This window comes from Peromyscus californicus, unplaced genomic scaffold (genome assembly GCF_007827085.1).
Source record: "Peromyscus californicus insignis strain IS unplaced genomic scaffold, ASM782708v3 Scaffold_17__1_contigs__length_78620276, whole genome shotgun sequence".
In the NCBI taxonomy this organism is placed as follows: Eukaryota; Metazoa; Chordata; class Mammalia; order Rodentia; family Cricetidae; genus Peromyscus; species Peromyscus californicus.
In genome coordinates this window covers 34,843,829-34,856,722 of record NW_026294469.1, presented here as the reverse complement: position 1 = coordinate 34,856,722, position 12,894 = coordinate 34,843,829, and the positions used below count along the sequence as shown (strand labels likewise).

Genomic DNA, 12,894 nt, shown 5'->3' with positions numbered 1-12,894 from the left:
AATTTGATGCTCATGGAATTACCATCTAGTTTTCTGGAATTACTATTTAGCGTACCAGTGGGATTACTATCTAGTTCTCATGGAATTACTATCTAGTGTTCTCGTGGAATATACTATCTAGTGCTCTGGAGTAAAAGGCAAAATGGTACAGAGGCTCTTTTCTGGACTTACATTTCTTTTTGCTTCCCAAATAGTTAAAAAATATTAATTAGTGTGGTCTTTTCAAATTGTTATGAACTGGGAAATCCTTACATGGAATTGCTAGTGAGAAAGAAGAAATCCAAGTCACCTGGAGACCTCACTGTGGTTATTTTTTCTTCAGTCTAGGGTTCAATAGATCTTTATTAAAGAACCACTTACAGCCCATACCTTTGAAGGGACAGATATTAACCTATATTTAAAGGCAATTATGTTTCAAAATTCATTCATTCATTGTCTAAAGGGCCAAATGACCAAGAAGAATCATATTACAGAAGTAGGGAAGTGAAAGTTAATATATGAATGACCTTTCTGGTAACAGTGAAAGATACCATTATCAATATGGTTCCTCTTGAAACAATCATACATTCATGAGTAAAAGAAAATACACAGCTTTCGAGATGTGTTACATTCATCTGTATAGATAGAAACTGGGAGGAAGAATAAGTGCTAAGTAAAATGGTCAATTCTGTTGAAAAACTGGAGATAGAAACAAAAACTCGAGGCACTAAAACCTGACAGTGTATTTGCCTACCACCTTCAATGGAAAGTAGGAAACTAGTTAGAATTCATTCTATTGTTTATAAAAACATCCCAAACAGGAAATCTTCAGTTCCTCAGTGTTTCCTCAAATTTAGGAAGAGTAGAGAAATTATTCTTCTAAGGGGGAGAATCTGAAATTACAACCTTAATGTTTTTGTCTTTAAAAAAGAAAAGTAGTGTGACTTCTGTTAAGCTATTTTATGTTTTAAATATAATACTAGGGGGTGCTGAGAGGAGGAGGAGGAGGAGGAGGAGAGGGAGAGAGAGAGAGAGAGAGAGAGAGAGAGAGAGAGAGAGAGAGAGAGAGAGAGAGAGAGAGAGAGAGAGAAAGAGAGAGAGAATATGAATGTATTATAATGGGAATCAAACCGAAGACCTTCAGCATGTCAGGCAAGTACACTATGACTGAGACAGAGTCCCCAATCCCAATGTTTAATTTCTTCCTGAAATCTAGCAGTATCCAAGCTCTCCCTATTTTAGGAATTCCATAATCACCTGTGTCTAATATTGTAAACACAGCTGGATATTATAGGCAAGGCTCTGTGTCATCAATTCACAATAAGCAATTCAGGTAAGGATAGGCCTAATTTTTGATAATGCTATTTGACTTTCTATTAGAAATGTTATAGAAAATAATCGCTCCTCATGGTTGAATAATATTATTTCTGCCCAGAGTAGTACAGATGTAAGTTTAGTCTAATGTCCTTGTCTCTAAAAATATATGACCCACGGCACAAATTCAGCTTTTTGAAAACTTCTAAATTATACCCTAATTTTGAGTTTTGACTAATGTAAGCACTGAGGATGATGACATGCTGTAATTTATCAGTGCCAATTAGCTTTGGGAAGAAAACAAGCAGGACTTTGGCAAGTCTTTGTAGGTGTTAGCATGTAGATCAACTATACTTCAAAATGAAAACAAACTACTTAAAGGTGTAAGTTCTATCAAAATGTCATAAACGCAAGGGCAGGGAAACCAAGAGATAAAAAAGAACAAAAGGCATAGTACTCCAGAGACAATATTCAAGATGATGCCCAGATGACCCTGTGCTCTCCGCAGAGGATTGTAAATTGTATTTCTTAGTCACACTTTATTAAAGGCTAGAGCTCAGAAGGAGAGACAGGCAGATAGGAGACGCTCATGGGAAATCCATCAACCCATATGTCCAAGGAATAGGAGAATAAACACTGAAATAGGCAGTCATTTTGGGCTAAGTCCCTGAGTATTATTATACTTCCCCTAATGAAAAGAAAGCAAAGGCAAACAAAATTTGTCAAACATACTTCATCTCGAAGAAACTAGCCTTTCATAAAGTTGTTTTCTTTTACAAATCTATAATCTCATTCAGACATTCTCCACATTACATCTAGTTTGCCTCCAAATATTGCTCTAAGTCCCTAAGGAGTTAATACAGGCTATAATCCACTCCTTAGATGCTTACTCCAGAAGACTGCCCAGTAGCCTCACACTATGGAAATTTACCTGTCCCCAAGGGAGAGTCACTGCATTGTTCAAAAGCACTTATAAGAAGGCTACTCAAAGATTTGTGGATTTCTCTATGTATGTAAGTAAACACTCTTTAATCGGATCAATTAAACAGTTTGTTCTTATATGGGAGAGACAAGGGATTCCCTGAGTTTAGGAATGGACTGTTGTTATGCTGTGAGATTACAGAGGAAGAATGAAGCCATGTGCATTTCATTACACAGACCTTTCTTTCGTCTGCACAGATTAAAAGATGTTTAGAACTTCTTCTCCAAAACCAAGATCAATAGTGGAACCTAATCAAGGAAGCAGTTGAAGGAGGCAAACATGAGATTCTGTGCTGCCAGAGAAGACTTCGCAGGGGCAGTTCTGGAGACATTAGGGACAGAGCAATACTAAGAGAAGACTGATGGATCTCAAGGTGCCTGTGCCCAGGAAAGGTTAAAGTCAAATTTGTGTCTGCTACAAAGGTATATGCACCCCAAAGTCATGCCTCTTTTAATAACAAAATGGGTACCTCTTGCCAAAACAGGAACACCAAGCAAGTTGTTTTTGAGAGGCATGGGGGGAAAGATTGTAGTTATCAGTTCTGTCTTTATAAATAGCATCATTCATGTCCCTTGTGGGCTTGTTATGGAGCCTTCCAAAAATATACCTTTATATATTTTATTTCCCAAAGTTTTATGCTATGCAATAAAATGCTATTATTTGAGGGAAATTGGAGATATTCTAGAATCAAACATTTAATGAGTTATATATACCAAGTATAATGAAAAAATTTGAAGTTCACTAAATTCACAAAACTGTGTTTTTATTTCACAAGAAACAATGTTAAATTATGTCCCTAAATTATAATTCTCACTCTTTGGAATTGATAGTCATCCTGAGAGTGCTGTTGTCTTTAAAATTGGCATGGGAAGTTTCCTTATCTCTGTTCAGTTTTACCAAGGGCAGAAGCACATTTCCATTCTCCTGATGCTCAGGTTCCCAGTCCTTTCAGCTAATTAAAATCCGTGGAGCCATCTTCCTAGGCAAATGCTTCAGGTGACTCCATTCTGAGTGGACAGTACTCAAGGGACTTAAAAAGGCCACCTGGTATTCTTTCCTGCTACCTAGTGCATGGACAGTGTAGAGACGTTGAGTTGGTGTTCTCCCCTTTAGGGTACGTATCTGAGTTCTTAAGCCCCATGACCTCTCTGCTACCTTACTGGTTTTAAGTGGCCACCACACAATCTTCCACAAGGGATGTTGCATTGCTAAGAACAAACTGGCATCCAACTGCAGTCCCTGACTTGAGGTCTTACCCTAACACTGGGTGTAGGACTTTCCCTGCCACAATATATGTACAATAGGCTCAAAGGCAGAGCACAGTGACCACATTCACAGGTTCATGGTCACTCTTACTTCACCTTAATCTGCAATCAAATTTGTAAGGTACTCAAGACTGGGCATCCAGTTCTTTCATGAGCTGCCTACATCTCCTGCCCCCATGAGTGCTTTTATTTAAAGCTTACTTAACCTTTCTACTGGTCTCTGCTGGTTCTTTGGCTGGAGAAGCACTCTAGCCTTAGGTACCTTGCTTAACAGTGGAAGTGCCTTTCCAATTTTTATATAGTAGAGTGAATGGGGCACACCAGTTCAGGCTACACCACAGTGTATGAGGAGCAAATAACATGCCTGAGTTTGTTAGGCCTACTGGGAAAAGATCCATCACTTACCATTATAGCAAACCTCCCTCCAGTGTCCTGCAATCCCTGGCTTCCTGTCCCCAACTCAGGAATGTCCATGACCCCCCCCCCCCCCTTTACTCCTGTCTACTTACCTTGTTCAAATAAACTGCATTCTTTAACTTGTGGCTTTCAAACAGAAGACACCCCATTCCTGGCCCAGAAGTCTCATTTCGTCTTAAAAGTCAATTCTCCATAGGTTATTTCTCTGATATGGTCCTATTCTTATTCTCCAGTTTCCTAAACATTTACTTCTTTCTATATGTACTCAGGTGTAATTACCAATCATTTCGACAACACAGGGTTTCTGCTGGAGGCCCCCAGGGACAGCTTGTGTTTAGTTCTGCTGCACTCCCTGTGCAGTTCCCAGACCTATGCCTTTCACCCAACCAACATTCAATAACAGAATAAATAACATTATATAATGGCTGTGAGATGGACTTTCTGTATGGTGGGAGTGAATATGTGTTGCTACCAGTGATTAATAAAGAAGCTGCTATGGCCTATGACAAGGCAGAACAGGCCAGGCAGGGAATCCAAGCAGAGAGACAAGGAGAAGAAGGCAGAGTCGGAGGAGACGCTGAGTGCTGCCAGGGCTCCAGGGTGGGGGTGGGGTGGAGGCAAGATGTAATGGAACACAGGTAACACCACGAAGCCACATGGCAAAACATAGATTAATAGAAATGGGTTGAATTAAGTTGTAAGAGCTAGTTAATGATAAGCCTGAGCCATAGGCCAAACAGTTTATAATTAATATAAGCCTCTGTGTGTTTATTTGGGACCGAATGGTGGCAGGACTAGAGGTGACTAGACAGGACTGAGCAGGACAGAAACTTCTGTTACATATGATGCAACAGAAGTCTTTAAGCTCCCAACATATTTCAAAACTGTTTTTTTATGAGGAAATGAGTAACTCACAATCATTTACATATACGGACTGAGTGGTTTCTGTTTCTTCTGAAGCATAAATGAAAGAGATGGAAGGGGAAAGACACTTACCATGATTCCAGTAAGCAAGCAGACTCCTTTCCCACAGTATGTGTTAGGTACCATGTCACCATAACCAATGGAGAGAAAAGTTATTGATATCAACCACATTGCTCCAAGGAAGTTGCTAGTAACATCCTGTTGATCATGGTACCTGAAAAACAGCAAACAAGGCCAATGTTTTACAATTAATCTCTAGGACAGCAGCTAAGGATAATTCAATTAATTTGATGGCTTCACCGTATCTTCAATAAACTCTTATGTTTAGATGTGCTGAGATACTGCAAATACAAATAATGTCAAGAAGTTGCCTCGACTTAAAAAAGATACCCCAAAAGAATCATTTACAGTAGGAAAACCAACATTCTCACTGCTGCAAGACGGCATACATTTACCTTTGTAGACAGTCTCAGCACCTTGGGATTCCTAGCTGATGTGCCCAGCCTTTGTGACAACGTGCCCTGCCCTGATCTCATGATCCCTGTGTAGTAAGAAGAGTCCTGCTGTGTCCTGTCCTGGGACTATGTTTACTACCTTTTTTCTCATTCTCCATCAATTCAGGTTGAAGCATGTACACACCATCCGACACACATGCATATGATAATCAGGCCACCTTGCTTGTCAACCTCGGAAAAACATGCTGTGATTCATGTCTCTGTTGCTACAAGGCTGAGTGGCCCTCTTTGGTCTCTACAGCACTCAAGCCTGAATGGTAGTCACCAACAGAGTTCTTTGCTTTGTACCCACCTCCCAGTAAGGACCACCTGTCCTTCTTTCTCTTGGAAACTAGTTGTGAGTCCTTTACTCTCCTCATTTCTTGCTGTGCCTTCTAAATAAAGAGAAACCAAGGTCCTGTTTTTTGCTGCTTGTACTCAACTAAGAAGTGACAGGCTGCTGTGATCAGAAACCCAGCATAAGGAGGAGTGAGGACAACTACTGTATTGATAAAAAAGGGATAAGGTAGTCACCTTGACTGAGCCATGCCCAAGGAGTAACCACTTTTTTCTAGCTATAGATGCTCATTCCCAAGATGTCCCAGGAAGCTATCCTTGTTAAAAGAGAGTCAAGGAGGTATTCCTAGCATTCCGTGGAGACCATTGGGTACATTTGCACTGATTATCTTTGTGGTATAGTGTATACACGAGGTATAAGAATATGGTTAGTGCTGGGTTTAGCTATAACATGATCTAAACAGTTTCCATAGTCTTCTCTGTTTCAAAACGTAATTAAGTCAGCTTTGGTTTATACCCCATTCATGATGTCAGGGTACATTACTGCATAGTCCCTGCCATGATTGCTTGGGGGCACGTATTACTGTGCCCCTGGTGTGGGCTGCACAGGAGGGATAAGAGGAGAAGCCCATTTCTTATTCAAATTTTATTTGTGAAATGAAACTTCTCCTTGACAAAGCATGATTTACTTAAGAGCACATATCTCTAATCTCCCAAAGTCCATGTATAAATACATTGTATTTATTTTGTTCTCAGTAGAGTCTCAGCAACCCCCCCACCATTTAACATGTAGTATTTTACAACTTAGACGATCACTCGCTGAAATTACTATACTCTTAACTCTCCTTATATTGACAGTTGTGTCCTAGACAGTTTCACTTTCTAGTCTCAGACACATGCTGAGTGAGTCGTCATTTTGAATGGCTTCCATACCATCACTGTAAGAAGCAGAAGACTTATCAGTTAGGCACATGGTTTTTCCTCCTTTGGCAGAACAACTAACTGCAAAGAAGAGTTTGAGATTTGCTACTACAACTTGGGGTCTCTGGGAATGCCTTTCTCACTACTGCCTATGAGGAAAACTCAACCTCCATGTATCTGCTCTTCTTTTAGCACTTTTTATTCAGTTTTCGAATTTGTGGAGTGGTACATGACCACCAATGGAAACCCAAAGCACTCACTGGAAATGTCCAGCTCACTCTTCCTCAGTGTGCCGACCTTTGATCATAAAGCATCTTAAATGTATAACAAGTCTCCCCTTTCTTCATCCCTGTGTCAGATGCTGTGATTGACACGACTACATTGTTAGTGGGTATTTATAAATGCTATGCTCCTTATACTGTGTCGGAGACCATGAACCTATAGCGAAAAGCCTAACTGGAAACAAGTACGTTTCTAGAAGTTGGGTTTTTTTAGCTTGGGATTTAATAAATTATTCTTTTTGATTATGAAATAAAACTGTCTGAAAACAGCTCAGAATGGAAAAAAAATTCTCATACTAATGTTTATGTTACATTTAGACAGGCTCAGTTGTGAAGAGTCAAAGTGAGGTAATTAAGGACCAAATTAGACACTATTAGAATAATCACCTGATTTCTTTCTTAGCAACTCAAACCCAAATATTATATGAGACTCATCAACACAGTGACACTATCGCTTAGAACATCCCTAGGTTTTTGGATCAATGCCAGAGTCACACTGCTGTGAATGATTAATGCATATAATTTAAGACTAAAGAAGTATGTAAACTGTTCTTATAGTAATTCACTTCACAGACTAGTCAGATAACTCATCTTTTTCACAAGAAAAACTGTGTGAGAAAGGCATGAAGAAACTGCTCACATTTTAGATGCAATCTCTGATCAATGGGAGTGCTAATTTAATAAAAGGTACACCAAATAATAGTAACACTGGCTGGAGAAATGCCCCATGATGTCAAGCTTTTAAGGATGTCAGGGGTTCCAGCAAAAGACACTTGCACTGCCAGCTTTGCAGAATTCTATAGCTTTACCACCTTAAAAGAGATTCTGCTTTTTAGTTTCTATGCCTTATTCATCTCTTCATTCACTGCCTGCTGTGTCGAGCACTGTTTAACAGATATGACAGCTTGATGTTAGTCCGAGGATTTGTTCAAGTTCACAGGGGTTACCTTCACTAAGGGGGAGGCTGGCCCTGACCAGCACTCCAACTGCCTTTCAGCACTGCATGGCCAAGGCTAGCACTTGATGCTTTCCCTTTCATCGTTCTTCTGCTCCAAACTATGCACAGGTGAGTGTGGTTCTTCCATTTGTCCTCTTCCTCTCAGCTTCCTGACAGCACTCAGCAAATACTCATCTGGGCCACAAGATATGTAATATATAATGTGCTCATCTACCCTGCCTTTAGAATCAAAGTAATGAAGTATTTGAAGACTAATACTGGGCCTTATTCGATTCTGCACTGCTGGCCAGTTCTGGGAAAAGTACAGAGGGGGACTGGTGCTCATTGACTAATGTGGCACTGTCAAATTTGGTCTCAGTCTGGGTTTCCCTGGGCCATGTGCTAGGTTCTCAAAGTCACTCACAGACTCAACAGAGAGGAATGATTCTTGCTCATTAGTCAGCATAAGTTATGTTTGTCATGTTATATCCCAAGGTCAAATGCACAACTTATTTTGACAGCAGCAAAAATGATTCCACTGTGGATGTTAACAGCTGACCAACTGTTTTCATCAACGCTTCTCTATTAAGCATTTAATTAATATTAGAAGTGACAAAAATATTTCAATTCTGGTCTCAAATTTCAGAGTTGGTTATATAATGAAAAGCATTGCAGAGATTAAATGCATGTGATCAATAGACCATCATCTCTCTCCTAAAACCACTTCTTTCCTGAAATAACATCGTAACTATGGCAACACAATTAAAAAGATGTAAACTTAGAGCAACCAAAGGAAAGTAAAGGAGGCACCAGAGAGAAGGAAGAAACTTTTTTATGAATGAAAATGTGTCCTGTTTTCAACCACAATGGAGGTTAATACATTTTTACTTGATCATAAAACAAACTTTTAAAAATCTGGAAAAAAAATGGAATAATGGGTAACAAGATATTGTCTATCCATCAAGAACAGACAAAGATTCTGGAGAGAGGGTGAAAAACTAAAGTGAACTACAGACTTGTCCTATTTTAATGTCCAAAAGAATCTACAGAATAACCCCAGGGAAGGAGAAGAGGCAGAGCTCCGAGGCCTCCCTGAATGGAAGGGGACAGTTAGAGTCTAAGGAGGCTAAGGTATTAAGGGGCCAAAAACCAAGAAGGGATATCCAGAGGAAGAGATTCAAGCACTCTGCAGAAGCCTCCTTGATTCTCCCAGCCAGTGGTCCAGTATCTTCATGGAAAACTATTTGATGCCGGAGAAGGGAAGCCCTGTATGGACAGTGATGGAGAGCCATCAATCAAAGACAGACCGCAGGAAATGACAGGATATTAAGTAGAGATAAAACTGTTAATTTAGACATGATAGATTTAAGCTTATGGGCATGCTACATTCCACAAAATTCCACTGTAACAAACCAAAGAATAACCCAATTTAAAAAAAAATGAAGAAATAAAAGACTGATTCCAAAGAGGGTAGAAATAGAGGATGGAGAATAAGCAACAGATGAGATTAATCAAGCACACAGAGCTCTGAAGCCCATTTATCCAAGTAGATCCTCAATCACATTAAATATAAAGGGCCCAGCTATCTCCAGTTACGCAGATATCAACCAGGCAAGGAACGGGTAAGTTACAAAACTGATAACAGAAAGACTGATAAGGGGTGATGGATCTACAGGTACCTCCTCTCCTTGTTCTTTCCAAACAACTAACAGGAGTGAGAAAGTTCATTCTTTAGGTGCAGATTGGAGAATCAGGGACTCAGGGTCCAGAGAGGGGCAGAAGAAATGTTTAGAGCTGGGAAGGATTGGGACTTCAGGTTTTTAAACGAATCGGTACCATCCATTTCTACCCCCTTCTCTCCCTATCCCTGACTCTAGTGTGACAACTTGCTAATAGAAAGAAAGGAAGTTTTTAAAATTGAAAAATGGAACGGCTTCAAAGAAGAGATAATACATTCACACTAAGAAATTGAGGACTCCTTAATACAACATCAGCTTTCACCCTTTGCCAAGTCTTGTTAGATAAATATCCTTTCTCCTAAAACAGAGCTTCCAACTGTCCTCCAAATCCCCCTCTCCAATATGAATGAGCAACAGTTGGCACCCATTTTATGCTTTCTGAAGAAGAAGTGCGGATAAAATAGAGGTGGTAGAGAAGAGGGGGACCACAGAAGGACCTTGAGACACTGTAGACAGAGGAGAGTGCCTTAGCTTTGTAAGCTATATCACGGATGGCTCTAGGGGAATACTGTAGTGATACAATTCAAATTACAAAATAATCACAGCCACACCATAATTCCAATGCAAACTGAAATAAATTGCCTAGAAAATAGAACACAAAGAGGGAAAAAGTACAAGAAACAAAACCAAAATCAAAAACCTTCTCAGGAGTGGAGATTTAGCATTCAGCAACTGCCTTTCCATAACAATAGAGACTGGAAGGGATGAAATGCCCTATTATTTCTTCAACAGGAAAACTGGAAAGCAGGCATTTTTTTTCTAAAGGAAACATTTTAAGAGAATCTATAATAATAATAATAATAATAATAATAATAATAATAATAATAATAAGCAAAGGAAAAGATATGAAAGCTAAAAAAAATAGATCCAAACTTAACTATTATACATGTGTTGGAAAGGGCAATCTATTTTTTTTCTGGTTTTGCAGTGGGGGAGACGGGGCATCCAGGAGAACAAGGAACTGAACAGGTATTTCTCAGGCCCACTCTGCTTGGTTTGCACACTGAGCGGACACAGAACCTATATACGGTTCTCTGTGTAGTGCTAACCTGGAATGGAGGTGACCCCTCAGGGGGTGAGAGATGTCTATGACTCCATCAAGTTCCATGGTGAGCCTTGAGACTACCAGACAGCCTTTTCAGTATAGGTTAACTGGTGGCAAACGTGAATGTCAGTAAGTCTGAAAGTCCATGTTTCCAGTTGCAGATTCAGAGATGTGAGAGGAATATACATGATGCTTCCATCATGCATATGCAACTCTGTGCATGTGGTTTCTATTTACAGGAAAATCAAACCAAATGTATGACTCTACTAATCCAGACGTATAAGAATGGGAAGCAATCCAAGGAAGGAAGATATCTGTTCAGAGGAGAGAAGAGCTGAGAACCAATGGTTCAGACAGGAGAGGGAACATGAATCATTTACTTTCCATCGCTCTGTGTCAGGGATACTCACCAGTTGTTGCATTAGAGTCTCCTGGGAACCATTAAGAAAATACTGTCCACTGCCCCTCTACTAATTAAACCCAACTCTCTAGAGGTGGCGCTATGACATGGGGATGGATTGTCTTTTAAGCTTCCCAGGTGATTTTAGTGTTACAAAGTTGCAAAGGCGTTAGATTTTTTTTCCTTTCTTTTCTTCTGCAATGGGATTCCCATTCAATCAGATATTGAATATTTCTATGTATAAAGGCACTTTTAGAGGCACAGAGAACGCACAGAAACTGTGTTCACAAAACACGATTGTGGGTAGTAAGGAAACAGGAAATCTATAATAAATAGTGCAAAGATATACTGAGGGAAAATATATAGAAGAGATGGAAAGAAACAACAGGGTTGTGTAACACTTTAGCACGGATGCCTAGAACCAGTTTTAAATCAGGATTAAAACATAAACTCCAGCCAATGTAAAAATTTTACTAAAAACCTGATGGTGCTCTCAAGTATAAATGCTGTCATGATACGCAATAGGAAACAACTCTAGAAACAGTTCTCAGAAAGTTATTTCTGAGCAGAGACTGAACTGCTCTAACCCACGACTTTCTCAGGTCCTTCCTCTTATACCTCCTTTCTGAGCATCACTGTGTCCAAAACATAAGGTCTTAGGACCCTGAGGATCCCAGAGATATAAAGTAGCAAGACCAGCAGATAGACACAGCTCAAGACTACTTCTAAAGCCCAACTTAACTTTTGGCTCAGACCAGTACAAGTTTTCCAAAATTATGTAATTCTTTATTAATGTAAAGTGAGTTTTTATTACCTCAATTTTATTTTGTTCCTTTGACTTTGGAATTTTTTTCCTCTTTTGATTTAGGGAAAAATCTCTCTCTCTCTCTCTCTCTCTCTCTCTCTCTCTCTCTCTATATATATATATATATATATATATATATATATATATACACACACACACACACACACACACACACACACACACACACACACACACACAATTATAGCTATCTGACTATGTCCAAACGCTTCAGGCACAAGATTGACAATACACTAACATCCTGTTAACAGAGAGAAGGCCTTCTCCTTCAGGTTCTCTTTGCTTAAGATGGCTAGGGAAATCTGCACAGCTCTTGGAGAGAAGTTACCTCCCAGGTCGTGGGAATGAGACTAATTTTAAATAAAACAAATTCTGATATTCTCCAATATATATTCTAGGAATATTATTTAAATACTAAATGTCTATCACAATTAGGTCAATAATGTATGTTCATATTTAAAATGGCTTTATTTCTAAACAAATAAAATGAAAAACTACAAAGAGAAAATTTTACAAGCACACACTCAACAGGTCATTCCAAGGTCAAGTGGGAACAGTTTGTAGGGTAGGAATGTCCCATGAATAGAGAATATTCCTGACCTTAACCTGGGACCAACCAAAACCAAAGGGACAAACAACAAACAAAAATCAAGAATTCCTAGGATATATTGAGGAACTAGCTGGGTTTCTAGTAAAGACATCAGAAAAAGTTGTAGCAAGCTTCATATCAATAGACCTGAAGAGCCAAGTGTGGTAGCATAGGCCTGTAATCCCAGAGGAGGATAGAAGCCAAAGGACCATCTTCCAGGCCAGTGAAGAATTCCTAGTAAGACCTTATCTCAAGAAACAACACACTGCTGGGGGTGGGTGGGGGTGTGGGGTGGGGTAGCACATGCTTTTAATCCCAGCACTTGGGAGGCAGAGGCAGGTGGATTTCTGTAAGTTTGAGGCCAGCCTGGGCTACAGAGTGAGTTCCAGGGAAGGTGCAAAGTTACACAGAAAAACCCTATCTCAAAAAACAAACAAACAAACAAAAAAGAAACAACACACAACAACAACAACAACAAAATATACCA

At 39.5% G+C, this 12,894-nt stretch overlaps 1 protein-coding gene across 5 annotated transcripts in view; it reads right to left on the bottom strand.

The window, feature by feature from the left end:
- Kcnn2 (potassium calcium-activated channel subfamily N member 2) overlaps positions 1–12,894 on the bottom strand; it is a 385,056-nt gene that overhangs the window by 30,212 nt on the left and 341,950 nt on the right. For all 5 annotated transcript variants that reach the window (XR_008219161.1, XM_052742128.1, XM_052742130.1 and 2 more), the window contains one exon: positions 4,954–5,095. Coding sequence is in view for 4 of the 5 variants with exons in the window: in XM_052742128.1 (XP_052598088.1) it covers positions 4,954–5,095 (142 nt within the window). In the remaining variant the exon portion in view is untranslated. The remainder of the gene's footprint in view (positions 1–4,953; positions 5,096–12,894) is intronic.